This window comes from Heptranchias perlo, chromosome 8, assembly GCF_035084215.1.
Source record: "Heptranchias perlo isolate sHepPer1 chromosome 8, sHepPer1.hap1, whole genome shotgun sequence".
NCBI classification, from domain to species: Eukaryota; Metazoa; Chordata; class Chondrichthyes; order Hexanchiformes; family Hexanchidae; genus Heptranchias; species Heptranchias perlo.
Window position 1 is genome coordinate 91,320,991 of NC_090332.1, and position 18,376 is coordinate 91,339,366.

The following is an 18,376-nucleotide window of genomic DNA, read 5'->3' on the forward strand; positions in this document are numbered from 1 at the left end:
AGCACCTTTAACAGAGAAAATCAGAGCTAAAGCACAGAGCGGATCACAAACCGAGTGGGAACTTGAGAATTTGGAGAGTGGGAATTAGGTGCTAAATTTTTTTTTAAAAGACTAAAAAGTAATTATCGATAAATAAATATAGATTAAGATATGGCAGAGCAGGTTGTGTGCCTGGACTACAGTATGTGCAAGTTTGTGGACAGCGAGACTGTCCCGAGTGAACACATCTGCAGTAGATGTCTCTGCCTCGAATCTCTCCAGCTCAGTCATTGAGCTGGAGTGTGAGTTGGAGACACTCCGACAGATAAGGGAGGGAGAGGAGTATCTGGACAGTTTGCTCCAGATCTCGGTCACACCTCGCAGAGAGGGACAGGATCAGAACGGAGTAGGTATGACCGATAGTGTACAAAGGAAGGGGAACCCAGGTGAGATAGAGAACGCGGATCCGCAGGTACAATGTACTTGCTACCTGTGAGGATAAGGATAAAGACTGTCAGAAGGACAGTCAGAATGCTGACCATGGCACCTTGGAGCAGGAGGCTGTACAAAGGGAGGTGGAGGAGGAGAAGCATGGGGGGACAGATAGCATCCTTTGTAAGCAGGATCGAGAGTCCCACATGGTATGTTGTCCACCTGGTGCCAGGGTGAGGGACATCTCAAACCAGCTTGAAAGGATATTGGAGAGAAGGGGAGGATCCAGTCGTTGTGGTCCATGTTGAGACCAACAACATAGGAAAGAGTAGGCAAGAGGCTCTGTTCAGGGAGTACCAGGAGCTAGGAGTTAAATTGCATCACCTGCACGTTTCCCTCCAAGTCACACACCACCCCAACTTGGAAATATATTGCCATTCCTTCATCGTCACTGGGTCAAAATCCTGGAACTCCCTACCTAACAGCACTTTGGGAGAACCTTCACCACACGGACTGCAGCGGTTCAAGAAGGCGGCTCACCACCACCTTCTCAAAGGCAATTAGGGACGGGCAATAAATGATGGCCTTGCCAGCGACACCCACATCCCTTGAATGAATTAAAAAAAGTTTAAAAACAGGACCTCAAGGGTTATAATCTCTGGATTATTACCCAAGCCACATGCAAATTGGCGTAGGGATAAGCAGATTAGGGAGGTGAACACGTGGCTGAAGGACTGGTGTGGGAAGGAGGGGTTCCATTTCATGGGACTCTGGCACCAGTACTGGGACAGGAAGGAACTGTACCATTGGGAGGGGCTCCACCTGAACCGGGCTGGGACCAGGGTCTGAGCGGAAAGGATAAGTAGGGCGCTTACAAGGATTTAAAATTAGTAAATAGCGGGGAGGGCTCAGGTGGAAAAGGTAGTATAAATAATAATTCTAAAACAAACAAAAAGCAAGAGAGTTGAGTGATAGAAATTAAGCTTTAGGCACTACAGGTAAACTAAAAGATGTAAAGTAATTAAATCAGGAGAGAGAAATAAGAAATGTGCGAGAAAAACCATTAGAGCAGATGACAGGTTAGGGTGTGTGGCCCAAATAAGCGTTCTTTATACAAACGCATGGAGTATAAGGAACAAATTGAATGAATTGCAGGCGCAAATTCAACTTTGAGGGTACGACATGGTAAGAAGGTAGTCAAGGAAAACGTGGACCCCTTAAAAACTGATAATGATGATGTTGTAAATGAAAATAAGGAAATGGCGGGCATGTTAAATAATTACTATGCAACAGCTCCGGACACCCCAAGGAAACTAATTTTGAACCAGGGACAGGGACCCACCATAACTAACGTAAGCAAATTAACAGTAATGAAGAAAATAATGGCACTAAAGAGTGACAAATCTCCAGGACCAGATGGTTTCCATCCCAGGGTTTTAAAGGAAGTCGTTGAGAACATTGCAGAAGCCCCAACTATAATCTTCCAAAGTTCTCTCGATTCAGGAACCATTCCTTTAGATTGGAAAATTGCACATCACTATTTAAGAAAGGTGAGAGCGGGAAACCAGGGAATTATAGACCAGTTAGCTGAACATCGGTTGACAGGAAATTACTAGCGTCCATGATTAAGGATAGAGTGACTGAACATCGTGAAAATTTTCAGTTGATCAGAGAGAGCCAGCATGGATTTGTAAAGGGTAGGTAAAGCCTGACGAACCTGATTGAATTTTTTAAAGAGATGACTAAAGTAGTGGACAGGGGAATGTCCATGGATGTTGTTTAGATGGACTTCCACAAGGCATTCAATAAGGTCCCTCATAAGAGACTGTTAGCTAAAATTGAATCTCAGGAATTGAGGGCAAGTTATTGACCTGGTTAGGAAATTGGCTGAGCGGCAGGAGACAGAGAGTAGGGATAATGGGCAGGTACTCAAATTGGCAGGATGTGACTAGTGGTGTCCCATAGGGATCTGAGTTAGTGCCTCAACTATTCACTATTTATTAACGACTTAGATGACGGGATAGAGAGTCACATATCCAAGTTTGCCGATGGCACAAAGGTAGGCAGCATTGTAAACAGTGTAGATGGAAGCATAAAATTACAAAGATATTAATAGATTAGGTGAATGGGCAAAACTGTGGCAAATGGATTTCAATGTCGGCAAGTATGAGGTCATCCACTTTGGACCTAAAAAGACTAGATCAGAGTACTTTCTAAACGGTGAAAGGCTCGAAACAGTGGAGGTCCAAAGAGACTTAGGAGTCCATATCCATAGATCATTAAAATGTCATGGACAGATACAGAAAATAATCAAAAAGGCTAATGGAATGCTGGCCTTTGTATCTAGCGGACTAGAATACAAGGGGGTAGAAGTTATGCTACATCCATACAAAGCCCTGGTTAGACCACATCTGGAGTACTGTGTTCAGTTCTGGGCACCGCACCTTAGCAAGGATATATTAGCCTTGGAGGGAGTGCAGCGCAGATTTACTAGGATGATACCTGGACTCCAAGGGTTAAATTACGAGGCGAGATTACACAAACTAGGGTTGTATTCCCTGGAATTTAGAAGATTAAGGGGAGATTTGTTCGAAGTTTAAGATATTAAGGGGAGTCTAGGACTAAGGGACATAACCTAAAGATTAGAGGCAGGACTTTCAGGAGTGAAGTTAGGAAACATTTCTACACGCAAAGGGTGGTAGAAGCTTGAAACTCTCTTCCGCAAGCTCAATTGTTAATTTTAAATCTAAGATTGATCGAATTTTGTTGACCAAAGGTCTTAAGGGATATGGGGCTACGGCGGGTATATGGAGTTACGTCATAGATCAGCCATGGTCTCATTGAATGGCGGAACAGGCTCGAGGGGGTAAACGGCCTACTCCTGTTCCTATGTTCCTCAGACAAAAATCAGACCGAGCCAAAGAAGATATTAGGAGGGGTGACAAAAAGCCGAGCTGAAGAGGGTTTTTTTTAAGGAAGGTCTTAAAAGGAGGAGAGGAAAGGGTTTAGGAAGGGAATTCCAGAACTTAAGGCTTTGACAGCTGAAGGCATGGCCGCCAATGGTGGGGCGAGGGGGTGACCAAAAGGCCAGAGTCAGAGGAACCAAGAGTCCAGGGGCAGCAATAATCTGAACTATATTTCCCAACTCAAGCATGACACCAACTAATGTGAAAAGTGCTTCATGTATGCAATCAGGGTTTATTATAAAATGTGTTTTTGGACAAATGTGGGTTTATATTTGCAATTAAATCAATGTGGGACTCCTTAATTTACACGCTAAACACCACATTCTGTAAAGTCCAGTACATGGATTAAAGATAACAGATTTGTACTTTTGAAACTGCTATTAGCTACAAATGCCCTACACAAATGAGGAAAAATTTCTTCACTCAGAGGGTTGCGAATCTTTGGAATTCTCTATCCCAGAAGGCTATGGATGCTCAGTTGTTAAGTATATTCAAGATTGAGATCAATAGATTTTTGGACACCAAGGGAATCAAGGGATGTGGGGGATCAGGCGGGAACGTGGAGTTGAGGTAGAAGATCAGCCATGATCTTATTGAATGGCGGAACAGGCTCGAGAGGCCATATGGCCTACTCCTGTTCCCATTTCTTATGTTCTTATGTACACGTTGCTTGAAATGAACCTAAAAAGATTCAAGGGACATGTTTCAACAACAACTTGCATTTATATAGTGCCTTGAACATAGAAAAGCACCCCAAGTCATTTAAAGGCACAATCAGAAAAAAATGGCCAGCAAGCCAAAAGCGACATTAGGAGGGGTGATTAAAGGCTTGGTCAAAGAAGTGGGTTTTAAAGAGGGTTTAAAAGGAGGAGAGGGAGATGATCAGAGGGGTTTTGGGAGGGAATTCTAGGACATGGGGCCTAAGTAAAATTAAAGTCAATGGGAATCAGGGGGAAAACTTTCCAGTGGCTGGAGTCATACCTAGCACAAAGGAAGATGGTAGTGGTTGTTGGAGGTCAATCATCTCAGCCCCAGGACATTGCTGCAGGAGTTCCTCAAGGCAGTGTACTTGGCCCAACCATCTTCAGCTGCTTCATCAATGACCTTCCCTCCATCATAAGGTCAGAAATGGGGATGTTCACTGATGATTGCACAGTGTTCAGTTCCATTCGCAACCCCTCAAATAATAAAGCAGTCCGAGCCCGCATGCAGCAAGACCTGGACATCATCCAGGCTTGGGCTCATAAGTGGCAAGTAACATTCGCACCAGACATGGACCATTTCCAACAAGAGAGAGTCTAACCACCTCCCCATGACATTCAACAGCATTACCATCACCGAATCCCCCACCATCAACATCCTGGGGGTCACCATTGACCAGAAACTTAACTGGACCAGCCATATAAATACTGTGGCTACAAGAGCAGGTCACAGGCTGGGTATTCTGCGGCGAGTGACTCACCTCCTGACTCCCCAAAGCCTTTCCACCATCTACAAGGCACAAGTCAGGAGTGTGATGGAATACTCTCCACTTGCCTGGATGAGTGCAACTCCAACAACACTCAAGAAGCTCGACACCATCCAGGACAAAGCAGCCCGCTTGATTGGCACCCCATCCACCACCCTAAACATTCACTCCCTTCACCACCGGCACACCGTGGCTGCAGTGTGTACCATCCACAGGATGCACTGCAACAACTCGACAAGGCTTCTTTGGCAGCACCTCCCAAACCCGCGACCTCTACCACCTAGAAGGACAAGAGCAGCAGGCGCATGGGAACAACACCACCTGCACGTTCCCCTCCAAGTCACACACCATCCCGACTTGGAAATATATCGCCGTTCCTTCATCGTCGCTGGGTCAAAATCCTGGAACTCCCTTCCTAACAGCACTGTGGGAGAACCTTCACCACACGGACTGCAGCGGTTCAAGAAGGTGGCTCACCACCACCTTCTCAAGGGCAATTAGGGATGGGCAATAAATGTTCGCCTTGCCAGCGACGCCCAAATCCCATGAACGAATAAAAAAAAAAGTGGCTGAAGACACAGCCACCACTGGTGAAGCGAAGTGTGGGGAGGATGCACAAGACATGAGAGTTGGCGGAACGGAGAGTTTGGTGGGGGACTGGAGGAAGTTAGAGTTAGGGTAGGGCCATAAAGGAATTTAAACAACAGAATGAGAATTTCAAATTGGAGGCGTTGGGGAATGGGAGCCAATGTAGGTCAGCAAGGATAGGAGCGATGGGTGAGCAGGACAATATGGGATAGGATACAAGCAGCAGAATTTCTGATAAGCTGAAGTATCATTTGCAAAACACTCTCAAACTCAAACATTTCTGTGCTCATGTTTTCAATAAACCTGTAAATATTTTTTCCTGATATTTCTTACAACAGGCTAGCCTTCCCCTCACACTCATTCACACAGATTTTTTTTAGTTAAGCTTGTTTAACAAACCTTTCACTCTACAGAATGGATGGATATTTAAGGACATTTTTAAGGTTCAAATCCAGTATCTACAGCAATCAGAATTTTCTGAAGAATGCAACGCTTCTTTTTGTTGGGGATATTTGTCTGTTTCCAATAAAGCTATTAGTAAATCAGCAGAGGTCTTATTTCTATTGTTAACAGTGTAAAGAATATTTAGCTGCTCTATCATGAATTGTGTTCTTATATACAGACAGCTACAACACATCAAACTTCATTTAAAATGATAAAATCTTATTTCCTAGAGTTGTTAACCTATTTCCTGCAATATGTGAAAGAGCACAATGATATCATGTCCAGGATGTTACTCAGTGTGTATCTCACGGTTTGAGATTGTTGCCTCTCGGCATAAACAATGATGCAACACTGTGAACAGCACTGCTATCTGCAGCACTGACAAACCTGTGCTAAGTGACACGAGTTCACAATTTATGCCCTAGTACTACACTGTACATTTTTCAAATATAAAAACGCTGCATTTATCTTGCATTCTATTCCTTCCAATTGGCATCTGACTTTTAGGCTGCATGATGGTGGTCGCACAAATGCTTGTATCACGGACCTCACCTCTGTTAGAGATTCTTTTTCTTCAATATGCTCCTGTCCTGAATCTGAGGAATCTGTATAGTAAAACGCAAAAACTGGAGAAAGAAACATGCTCGGACAGATTCTGTTTGAGGCAAACTTTACTTGGTCAAAATTGCTCTGGGGGTTTAAAATACAATTTTCATTTTAACGCATTAACACATGCTTGGAATTAATCTGCAGGTTAAGGGCCATGGTACGGTCAGGTTCTAAACCTGGGACATTGATGCATGAATGACGTGTTCTTTGGCCAATCAGATAATGGCTTTGCAGAAGCTGGTGATGCTCTGGCTCACACTCCAGACTTAATAAACTGAGGAAATACTGACAGAGGTAGAACTGGTCAACATTTAAAAGAGAGTTCAATAGAATCCAGGAGAAATGCATACCCTTAAAAATAAAATAAACTAGCCAAAAATGAGACGCCATGGCTAAATAAAGATGTGTAAAATTGAATCTAAAGAAAAAGGCATACACTATTGTACATAAACAAAGGAGATGAGAAAAGGGAACATAATAAGCTGAAGAGATTAAGAAAATAATTAGGAAGTCAAAGAGTCAGTATGAAATGAAAATGTCAAAGAATAGTGAGGTATCCTGTAGGCACTTAACTAACAAAAAGGAGATAGACCAGCATAGACCAATTGGGCCGAATGGCTGTTTCTGTGCTGCAGATTCTATGTAATTCAAAATCATCCTGTAAGATCGGGACATGAGAAATTTGACTAATAATTAAACACTACATTAAAACTAGTAAACTTCCTCTTTAGACTAAAATTGAGGTACCACCTTTTTGCACCAGTCTATTGTTTTTGTATCTTATGTTAAGATACAAAAATGTTATCTTGTTATATGTGATCTTGTATCTCTTGTATCTTAATTGTTTAGTGACTCCAATGTGAAAATCTTCCCTGAAGTGTTACAAGCAATATTGTATCAAATAAAACCTGATTTTTCACTTGGCTCGTGACTATAACGAGTGCACAGGCAACCACCTCAAAAAAATAAATCTGAATATCAAAGTTTAAATACTCTTGAATCAGCCTTTGCAGGATCACAACAACTTGCATTTAATGTAGTACGGCTGTAAGATGTCTGCAAGCAAGATGTCTTCTATTGGACTTGGCAGTGGGATCATTTATGCTCACATTAATGATTTTACACAGCACTTATATTGTTTCTGAATCACATGGAAAGATCCTATGATTAAAATGAAAGTGACTATTAGCACTATCATTGCTTTGATTGCTGCAGATGCAATACAGTGCTAACATGTCTTCAACTCGTTGATCGCCCATGGCATGTTCACTGAAAATAGAACTGTCTCACTCTTCCTGTAATGGTGACCATCCATCTCTTTTTTTTCTGTTGGCCTCTCATTTTCATGGTTATCTCTATATTTCTGTCCATCTGATTTCATGGTCTTCTATTTCCTCTCTCCTCCTGTCTCTCACTTGCCATCTGCCCCTTGCACATTTTCTCGACTTGTCTCCCAATCTGTTCATTTCATGCACACATGCCTCACTTTCTTTCCATACATCTTTCCCTCATTTTCTATGAATATCTCAGCCTCTCCTTTTCCGCTTGCCTCTTACTGGAGTCAGACTTGTAGCTCTCACCCTCCAACAATGAACTTGTTTCTCCTTGGGTATGAAGCCATAGCTCTCCTCTTTAGACTAATCTTCAAACTCTCCTCTGAAGAGACCAACCACCTTGGGAATACCTGGGAGGGAGCAGGCAGGAGAGAGAGTCAGATACATAGTTGGGCCAGAACCATGGGAATTCGATCCTGGTAGTCACGTGACTTATACATTATACAGTTTGAAAACAAAAACAAAAAAAACATCTGGAAATACTCAGGTCAGGCAGCATCTGTGGACCAACAGAATTCAGTCCATCAAAGTTTCAGGTCTAAGATTCTCCTCCCCACACTCACACCTGAAATGACGACTGACTGATTTCTGTTTCTCCAGACGTGTTGAGTGGTTTCAGCTTTTTCTGGTTTTGTTTTCAGCGTCTGCAATATTTTGCTTTTTGTTTACATTAAACAGTTTAATTGTTCACGAGGCGGATTCAGAAGCAAGAGACCTGGTGTATGAGACTGAATTTTAAAAAATTTAAACAGATGGGTTGGGTGAGCAGCACAAATTTCTCTGACAGTTATTTCCCTGTCCTGTAATCTTTTCTCCTGGTTTCTACCTGTTATCCCCATTCTTTCCTTATTGCTTTCTGTTTCTAATTCTTCGAGGCTATTTTCCATTATCCACTTTCTCCCCAGTTATTTTCCCAAATACCTATTGTCCCAATTCATTCCCCGTTATTAATTTGCTTCTTTTAGTTTTCCATTATGCAGGATAGAAACACGTGGCATTCTGTCTTGGGTGGAAATTGCAGTTCCCTCACAAAATAGTGCAGTTCCCGCCTAATTACAACAGGTTTGCAGTAGCACAGCTCCCAGCTCCCCACAGATGTCAGTTTCTTAAACCTTAGTTTGAATCTCCTTTCAGAGGAGATTCAAATGCAGGTAAAAGGCGTCAGGTGGGGAATGGGACACAGGTGCGATGTAGAGACCAAGTGAGTGGCTGAGAGAGAGTGGAGTTGTTAACATTTGGGGCTGGGAGGAATTGGTAAGCGAATGGGAACAAATAGATTGGCTATAGAGTGTAAGTATGCGAAAATAGTCCCCGTTAACCACATGACTGCATTTACTATTTGAAAAGAGTTTAAAATAATTTATCCTACAATACACATTTAGAAAATGGAAATGTACACAGTAGCTGGAATAGTTTTTGAAACACATGGCCCAATCTTCTGAAGAACATGACTATGACTTTGTGTTTGCATCAGACCTCAACTTCAGACACCTGTGGTGGAGCCAAGCTTGCCTGTCTGCAGTTACTGGCAGGATGCGAATTTAAGGTGAGAGTGACTGCCCTTGAGATCAAGGCAGCATTTGACCGAGTGTGGCACCAAGGAGCCCTAGTAAAATTGAAGTCAATGGGAATCAGGGGGAAAACTCTCCAGTGGCTGGAGTCATACCTAGCACAAAGGAAGATGGTAGTGGTTGTTGGAGGCCAATCATCTCAGCCCCAGGACATTGCTGCAGGAGTTCCTCAGGGCAGTGTCCTCGGCCCAACCATCTTCAGCTGCTTCATTAATGACCTTTCCTCCATCATCAGGTCAGAAATGGGGATGTTCGCTGATGATTGCACAGTGTTCAGTTCCATTCGCAACCCCTCAAATAATGAAGCAGTCCGTGCCCGCATGCAGCAAGACCTGGACAACATCCAGGCTTGGGCTCAAAAGTGGCAAGTAACATTCGCGCCAGATAAGTGCCAGGCAATGACCATCTCCAACAAGAGAGAGTCTAACCACCTCCCCTTGACATTCAATGGCATTACCATCGCCGAATTCCCCACCGTCAACATCCTGGTGGTCACCATTGACCAGAAACTTAACTGGACCAGCCATATAAATACTGTGGCTACGAGAGCAGGTCAGAGGCTGGGTATTCTGCGACGAGTGACTCACCTCCTGACTCCCCAAAGCCTTTCCACCATCCAAAAGGCACAAGTCAGGAGTGTGATGGAATACTCTCCGCTTGCTTGGATGAGTGCAGCTCCAATAACACTCAAGAAGCTCAACACCATCCAAGATAAAGCAGCCTGCTTGATTGGCACCCCATCCAACACCCTGAACATTCACTCTCTTCACCACTGGCGCACAGTGGCTGCAGTGTGTACCATCCACAGGATGCACTGCAGCAACTCGCCAAGGCTTCTTCGACAGCACCTCCCAAACCCGCGACCTCTACCACCTAGAAGGACAAGAGCAGCAGGCACATGGGAACACCACCACCTGCATGTTCCCCTCCAAGTCACACACCAAACCGACTTGGAAATATATCGCCGTTGCTTCATCGTCGCTGGGTCAAAATCCTGGAACTCCTTTCCTAACAGCACTGTGGGAGAACCGTCACCACACGGACTGCAGAGGTTCAAGAAGGCGGTTCACCACCACCTTCTGAAGGGCAATTAGGGATGGGCAATAAATGCCGGCCTCGCCAGCGATGCCCACATCCCATGAACGAATAATTTTTTTAAAACACATACTGACTAGGTGTATATGCTAATATCCTCTACTTTATGAGTAAGCTAATACAACACTGGAAGAAATGCTGTTACCAAGATTCGGAGTGCCTAAAGACATTGAAATGTGTTGAAAGCCCTATCCTAACTCTGCTTTTACAGTTGACTATAATTACACACAGATTGTCAGCCATACAAATCATGCATGACAGAGTGGGAATGGAGTTTCAGCACAATCTGATGTACATGGGCAGAGTCCCAACAAAGGGTTAAATAAGAAAGACAGCTTTCTCTGCCTTCCGGATGTTTCTGCCTCTCTCTCTGTTTTTTTTCCTGTTTGTTTTTTTGTTGAATGTGTATTCGGGGGTTCTGTAGGTGACACCTCTCTGTCTGAACACGGTGATTGCTTTGGCAACGGGCAGTTGCAGGGGCAGTCTGTAAACACCATGTATTGTTCTATATGTATAAATGCGTAGGCTTCATGGAGCTCTTGACATTTACCTGATGAAGGAGGAAGCCTCCGAAAGCTTGTAGATTTCAAATAAAAATCGTTGGACTATAGCTTGGTGTTGTAAAATTGTTTACAATTAAATAAGAAAAGCAAGACGACAAGACTCAAGATCCACAAGAGGACATAAAAGACAATTAGGACAAATAATTGAATGCAAGATGTTTACTGGACAGAAGAAACAAAATCAAACAAATACAAAATAATTTATTTTAAGATGGGAAGGAGTTAGGTTACTACAACTTTGGAATGACTAATTGCACTACAAAGCTATTGTACAGAGTTTAAGGTACTGGCATCTAGGCAACATGATGGAGACAGAAGAGTCTTACACCAGAAGTGTTGGCACTGTCAGAACACAATGCATATCGATTAGCGAGTTTAATGTGCTCTGAGTGTGGGACAGCCTGTTCCCACCATATGTTCAAATCAAGGAATTTGGGAAACTTTCCCATTTGCATCAAGCACTCATTGTATCATCTTTATTGTTATAATACAAACTTCTACAAAAAAAGTCCTTAATAGAAGAATCATAGAATGGTTACAGCACAGGAGGTGGTCATTTGGCCCATTGAGTCTGTTCTGGCTCTTTGTAAGAGCTATCCAGTTAGTCCCATTCCCCCACTCATTCCCCGTAGCCTTGCAATTTTTTTCCCTTCAAGTATTTATCTAATTCTTTTTTGAAAGCCACAATTGAATCTGTTTCCATCACCCTTTCAGGCAGCGCATTCCAGATCACAACAACTCACCGCGTAAAAAAGTTTTTCCTCATGTCACCTTTGGTTCTTTTGCCAATCACCTTAAATCTGTGCCCTCTGGTTCTCGACCTTTCTGCCAATGGGAACAGTTTCTCTTTATTTACTTTATCTAAACCCTTCATGATTTTGCACACTTCTATCAAATCTCCTCTCAACCTTCTCTGCTCTGAGAACAACCCCAGCTTCTCCAGTCTATCCACGTAACTAAGGTCTCATCCCTGGCACCATTCTAGTAAAACTCTTCTGCACCCTCTCTAAGGCCTTCACATCCTTCCTAAAGTGCAGTGCCCAGAATTGGACACAATACTCCAGCTGTGGCCGAACTAGTATTTTATAAAGGTTCAACATAACTTCCGTGCTTTTGTACTCTATGCCTCTATTTATAAAGCCCAGGATCCCATATGCTTTTTTAACCGCATTCTCCATCTATCCTGTCACCTTCAACAAATTGTGCACATATACCCCCAGGTCTCTCTGTTCTTGCACCCTCTTTAGAATTGTACCTTTTAGTTTATATTGCCTCTCCTCGTTCTTCCTGCCAAAATGTATCACTTCACACTTCTCTGGGTTAACTTTCACTTGCCATGTGTCCGTGCATTCCACCAGCCTGTCTACGTCCTCTTGAAGTCTGTTACCATCCTCCTCACTGTTTATTACACTTCCAAGTTTTGTGTCATCTACACATTTTGAAATTGTGCCCTGTGCACCCAAGTGCAAGTCATTAATATATATCAAAAAAGCAGTGGTCCCAGCACCGACCCCTGGGGAACACCATTGTACACCTCCCTCCAGTCTGAAAAACAACTGTTCACCACTACTCTCTGTTTCCTGTCACTTAGCCAATTTCGTATCTATGCTGCCACTGTCCCTTTTATTCCATAAGCTTCAATTTTGCTGACAAGCCTATTATGTGGCACTTCATCAAATGCCTTCTGGAAGTCCATATACACATCAACCGCATTGCCCTCATCAACCCTCTGTTACCTCAAAAAACTCAATCAAGTTAGTTAAACACGATATGCCTTTAACAAATCCATGCTGGCTTTCCTTAATTAACCCATACTTGTCCTGGATTATCGTTCCTAAAAGCTTTCCCACCACTGAGGTTAAACTGACTGGCCTGTAGTTGCTGGGTTTATCCTTGCACCCTTTTTTGAACAAGGGCGTAACATTTGCAATTCTCCAGTCCTCTGGCACCACCCCCATACCCAAGGATGTTGGAAGATTATGGCCAGTACCTCCACAATTTTCACCCTTCCTTCCCTCAGCATCCTAGGATGCATCCTATCTGGACCTGGTGACTTACCTACTTTGAGTACAGCCAGCCTTTCTAGTACCTCCTCTACCAATTTTTAGCCCATCCAGTATCTCAACTACTCCTCTTTGATCGTGACTTCGGCAGCATCTTCTTTCTTGGTAAAAGCAGATGCAAAGTACTCATTTAGTACCTCAGCCACGCCCTCTACCTCCAAACGTAGATCTCCTTCTTGGTCCCTAATCGGTCCCACCCATCCTCTTATTACCAGTTTACTGTTTACATGCCGACAGAAGACTTTTGGATTCTCATTTGTGTTAGCCGCCTGTCTATTCTTAGACTCTCTCTTTGCCCCTCTTATTTCCTTTTTCACTTCTCTGTACTTTCTATATTCAGCCTGGTTCTCACTTGTATTATCAACCTGACATCTGTCATATGCCCCTTTTTCTGCTTCATCTTACTTTCCATCTCTCTCATCATTCAGGGAGCTCTGGCTTTGATTACCCTACCTTTCCCCCTAGTGGGAATGGACCTAGACTGTACCCGAACTATCTCCTCTTTAAAGGCCGCCCATTGTTCGATTACAGTTTTCCCTGCCAATCTTCGATTCCAATTTACCCGGGCCAGATCCGTTCTCAACCCACTGAAATTGGTCCTCCTCCAATTAAGTATTTTTACTCTAGATTGTTCCTTGTCCTTTTCCATAACTAACCTAAACTTCCATACTTAAGAAAAGACATACTTGCTCTCGAGGCAGTACAAAGAAGGTTCACTCGGTTAATCCCGGGGATGAGGGGGCGGACATATGAGGAGAGGTTGAGTAGATTGGGACTCTACTCATTGGAGTTCAGAAGAATGAGAGGCGATCTTATTGAAACATATAAGATTGTGAAGGGTCTTGATCGGGTGGATGCAGTAAGGATGTTCCCAAAGATGGGTGAAACTAGAACTAGGGGGCATAATCTTAGAATAAGGGGCTGCTCTTTCAAAACTGAGATGAGGAGAAACTTCTTCACTCAGAGGGTGGTAGGTCTGTGGAATTTGCTGCCCCAGGAAGCTGTGGAAGCTACATCATTAGATAAATTTAAAACAGAAATAGACAGTTTCCTAGAAGTAAAGGGAATTAGGGGTTATGGGGAGCGGGCAGGAAATTGGACATGAAGCTGAGTTCGGATCGGTCAATGCCCTGTGGGTGGCGGAGAGGGCCCAGGGGCTATGTGGCCGGGTCCTGCTCCGACTTCTTGTGTTCTTTAGATTTGTGGTTGGGATCAGATCAGCCATGATCTTATTGAATGGCGGAGCAGGCTCGAGGGGCCGATTGGCCTACTCCTGCTCCAATTTCTTATGTTCTAAACCTTATGATACTATGATCACTGTTCCCTAAATGTTCACCCACTGACACTTGCTCCACTTGATTCCCGAGAACTAGATCCAGCAATGCCTCCTTCCTCATTGGACCAGAAACATACTGATCAAGAAAGTTCTCCTGAACTCAGTTCAGAAATTCCTCCCCCTCTTTGCCCATTACTATTCCAGTCTATATTAGGATAGTTGAAATCCCCGATTATCACTACTCTATAGTTCTTGCACTTCTCCGTAATTTCCCTGCAATTTTGCTCCTCTATATGCTTCCCACTAGTTGGTGCCCTATAGAATACACCCAGTAGTGTAATGGCACCTCTATTGTTTCTTAACTCTAATCAAATAGATTCTGTCCTTGACCCCTCCAGGACATCCTCTCTCTCCAGCGCTGCAATATTCTCCTTAATCAATACTGTCGCCCCCCACCTTTTTTTCCTTGCCTATCTTTCCTGAACACCCAGGGATATTTAGTACCCAATCCTGCCTTTTTTCAGCCAGGTCTCCGTTATCGCCACATCATCATATTTCCATGCAGCTATTTGTGCCTGCAGTTCACCAACCGATTTACCATGCTTGCAATCTAAGCCTATCTTGCATATTGCTAGAAATAAGGAATATTTGTTGGTGCCTGCTGGAACTACCAGTGCAGTGGAGTGGATGGGCTTACTGTCCTTTCAGCACCGAGACCTTGACTCAAATTCAGCCCAGGGTGACGGAGTGGCTGACTGCAGGGGTCCAGCTTCCCCTCATCTTCAGCCAGAAGTGTCGAGTGGATGATCCATCTCGGCCTCCTCCCGATATCCCCACCATCACATAAGCCAGTCTTCAGCCAATTCGATTCACTCCACGTGATATCAAGAAATGGCTGAGTGCACTGGATACAGCAAAGGCTATGGGCCCTGACAACATCCCAGCTGTAGTGCTGAAGACTTGTGCTCCAGAACTGGCTGCGCCTCTAGCCAAGCTATACGAGTACAGCTACAACACTGGCATCTACCCGACAACGTGGAAAATTGCCCACGTCTGTCCTGTCCACAAAAAGCAGGACAAATCCAATCCGGCCAATTACCGCCCCGTCAGTCTACTCTCAATCATCAGCAAAGTGATGGAAGGTGTCGTCGACAGTGCTATCAAGCGGCACTTACTCACCAATAGCCTGCTCACCGATGCTCAGTTTGGGTTCCGCCAGGACCACTCGGCTCCAGACCTCATTACAGCCTTGGTCCAAACATGGACAAAAGAGCTGAATTCCAGAGGTGAGGTGAGAGTGACTGCCCTTGACATCAAGGCAGCATTTGACCGAGTGTGGCACCAAGGAGCCCGAGTAAAATTGAAGTCAATGGGAATCAGAGGGAAAACTCTCCAGTGGCTGGAGTCATACCTAGCACAATGGAAGATGGTAGTGGTTGTTGGAGGCCAATCAGCTCAGCCCTAGGACATTGCTGCAGGAGTTCCTCAGGGCAGTGTCCTTGGCCCAACCATCTTCAGCTGCTTCATCAATGACCTTCCCTCCATCATAAGGTCAGAAATGGGGATGTTTGCTGATGATTGCACAGTGTTCAGTTCCATTCGCAACCCCTCAAATAATAAAGCAGTCCAAGCCTGCATGCAGCAAGACCTGGACAACATCCAGGCTTGGGCTCATAAGTGGCAAGTAACATTCGCGCCAGACAAGCCAGGCAATGACCATCTCCAAGAGTCTAACCACTTCCCCTTGACATTCAACAGCATTACCATCGCCGAATCCCCCACCATCAACATACTGGGGGTCACCATTGACCAGAAATTTAACTGGACCAGCCATATAAATACTGTGGCTACGAGAGCAGGTCAGAGGTTGGGTATTCTGTGGCGAGTGACTCACCTCCTGACTCCCCAAAGCCTTTCCACCATCTACAAGGCACAAGTCAGGAGTGTGATGGAATACTCTCCACTTGCCTGGATGAGTGCAGCTCCAACAACACTCAAGAAGCTCGACACCATCCAAGATAAAGCAGTCCGCTTGATTGGCACCCCATCCACCACCCTAAACATTCACTCCCTTCATCACCGGCGCACAGTGGCTGCAGTGTGTACCATCCACAGGATGCACTGCAGCAACTCGCCAAGGCTTCTTCGACAGCACCTCCCAAACCCGCGACCTCTACCACCTAGAAGGACAAGAACAGCAGGCACATGGGAACAACACCACCTGCACGTTCCCCTCCAAGTCACACACCATCCTGACTTGGAAATATATCGCCGTTCCTTCATTGTCGCTGGGTCAAAATCCTGGAACTCCCTTCCTAACAGCACTGTGGGAGAACCTTCACCACACGGACTGCAGCGGTTCAAGAAGGCGGCTCATCACCACCTTCTCAAGGGCAATTAGGGATGGGCAATAAATGCCGGCCTCGTCAGCAATGCCCACATCCCATGAACGAATAAAAAATAAAGCTGAATTGAGTTTGGGCGCAAACCAGGCCAGAGTAGATGCATACTGTTAGCATGCAACTTGCTACAATTCAGCATCAATTGACACACTCATTCAGAAGAGGCCGCATAGGCAGCTAGTGTGGGAAATAGACAGCTTCACACTGGTGCCCTTTTGAGGCTGCATTAAGTGGCACAATGTTAGAACAGAGCTTTACACTGCACATGGCTGTGCTACACTGGATCTTTGAGCAGTGGCATAGCTAGGAATGGAAGTTTGGGTGAGCCCCAGCTTATGGTTGATCGGCAATACCCTTACCGTCGGACACACATGAAGAGATTTATGCTACAGAGTGCTTCAACTTAGAACAACTTGCTTCTTTTTTTTAAATCCAAAAATCTCAAAAGTATAACTAAACCAGAGCCTAGTTTTTCCATTTGGAGTTATTTTAATGCCGTCATTAACTCATTTGGCATTAAAATGTGATCGGAAAACTTAGGCTCATGCGATCATTTCGGAGGCAATTTTAACCCTGCCTGCCCGGTGGAAACCAGGCAGGTGGGTGTTAAAATCGGCCGGGTCAGTTACCCACCCTGGAGCTGACAGGTTCATATTTTAACCCGAGCAGACGCCAAGGATACCTGGCCAAAGCCGGTGGGGTTTTTTTTTTTAACACCTGTACGCCGGGTCCCGATGACACGGTATGCAGGCACTCAGTCCGTGCCAGGAGAACACCGCAGGCTAAAATTAGGTCCCGATGACATCAACAGAACCAGACTGCAGTTACTACTTTGTGGCCTAAGCGGTAAGGGGCAGTGAGTTTCCCAGCAGACCATCCCAGCGAGTAACTAGATTGGGGGCAGAAGAGACCAAAAGGTACGTTTTTTTTTTTTTTTAAAACTTTCCTTGAGGAGCAAGGAGAAGCAGGACTCCTCCAGCCCCACGTGAAATGCTCGGGCCTCCCGTCACTGCCTCACTCTGGCCTTGATGGTGTAGAGCCCCAGGGGACAGCCGGGCACTTGATTCTGCCAGGTCCCTGGGCTCGGTGGGCAGTGCCAATTTACGCCGCTTCCCTTATAGAATGAGTGGGAAGTCGGCTGGCGGGGTTTAGATGGGGCCAGGAGTTAAAATACTCCAGGCCTCTTTCTTGCTGCAGCTCGTGTGTTTTGAACTGACACCAAAACTCACCTGATGAAAACTGGTCCGCTTTAAATCAGGGCCTTAGTGTCAGTTGCTTTGATTTTAATTTGTGAACATTCAACTTCGTTTCATATTCCACAGATATTCCTGTCCTCATTTAGATCCTTCAATGTAATAGGCTAAAATGTTACCAGTCTACAAAAGTAGTACAGAATTGTTGAAGCAGCAATGGTTTTATAGCAGTTTAATTTTAACTACAGAGTAGTGACCAACAAATTAAAAGATTAATTGATTAAAGGCTAATCACTTTGCAGACATTTAACTAACTGTGACTCCTTGGTCTGCACAATTAGAAAGAAATCCAATGTAAGTTAAGAACTGCAGCAAACATCTCGTAGCTCGATC

General features: G+C 44.5%; 1 protein-coding gene across 5 annotated transcripts in view; it reads right to left on the minus strand.

Annotated features, from left to right (window-relative positions):
- The window catches only part of commd1 (copper metabolism (Murr1) domain containing 1), a 130,151-nt gene that overhangs the window by 1,635 nt on the left and 110,140 nt on the right, over positions 1-18,376 (minus strand). For 2 of the 5 annotated variants that reach the window (XM_067989538.1, XM_067989536.1), the window contains exon 3: positions 6,430-6,482. The exons of 2 other annotated variants lie outside the window; for them this stretch is intronic. In XM_067989538.1, the coding sequence (XP_067845639.1) occupies positions 6,435-6,482 (48 nt within the window). In that variant the 3' untranslated portion in view covers positions 6,430-6,434. Of the gene's footprint in view, positions 1-6,429; positions 6,483-8,066; positions 8,171-18,376 lie in introns of all 5 variants that reach the window. One more of the 5 variants, XM_067989534.1, reaches the window with a different exon arrangement.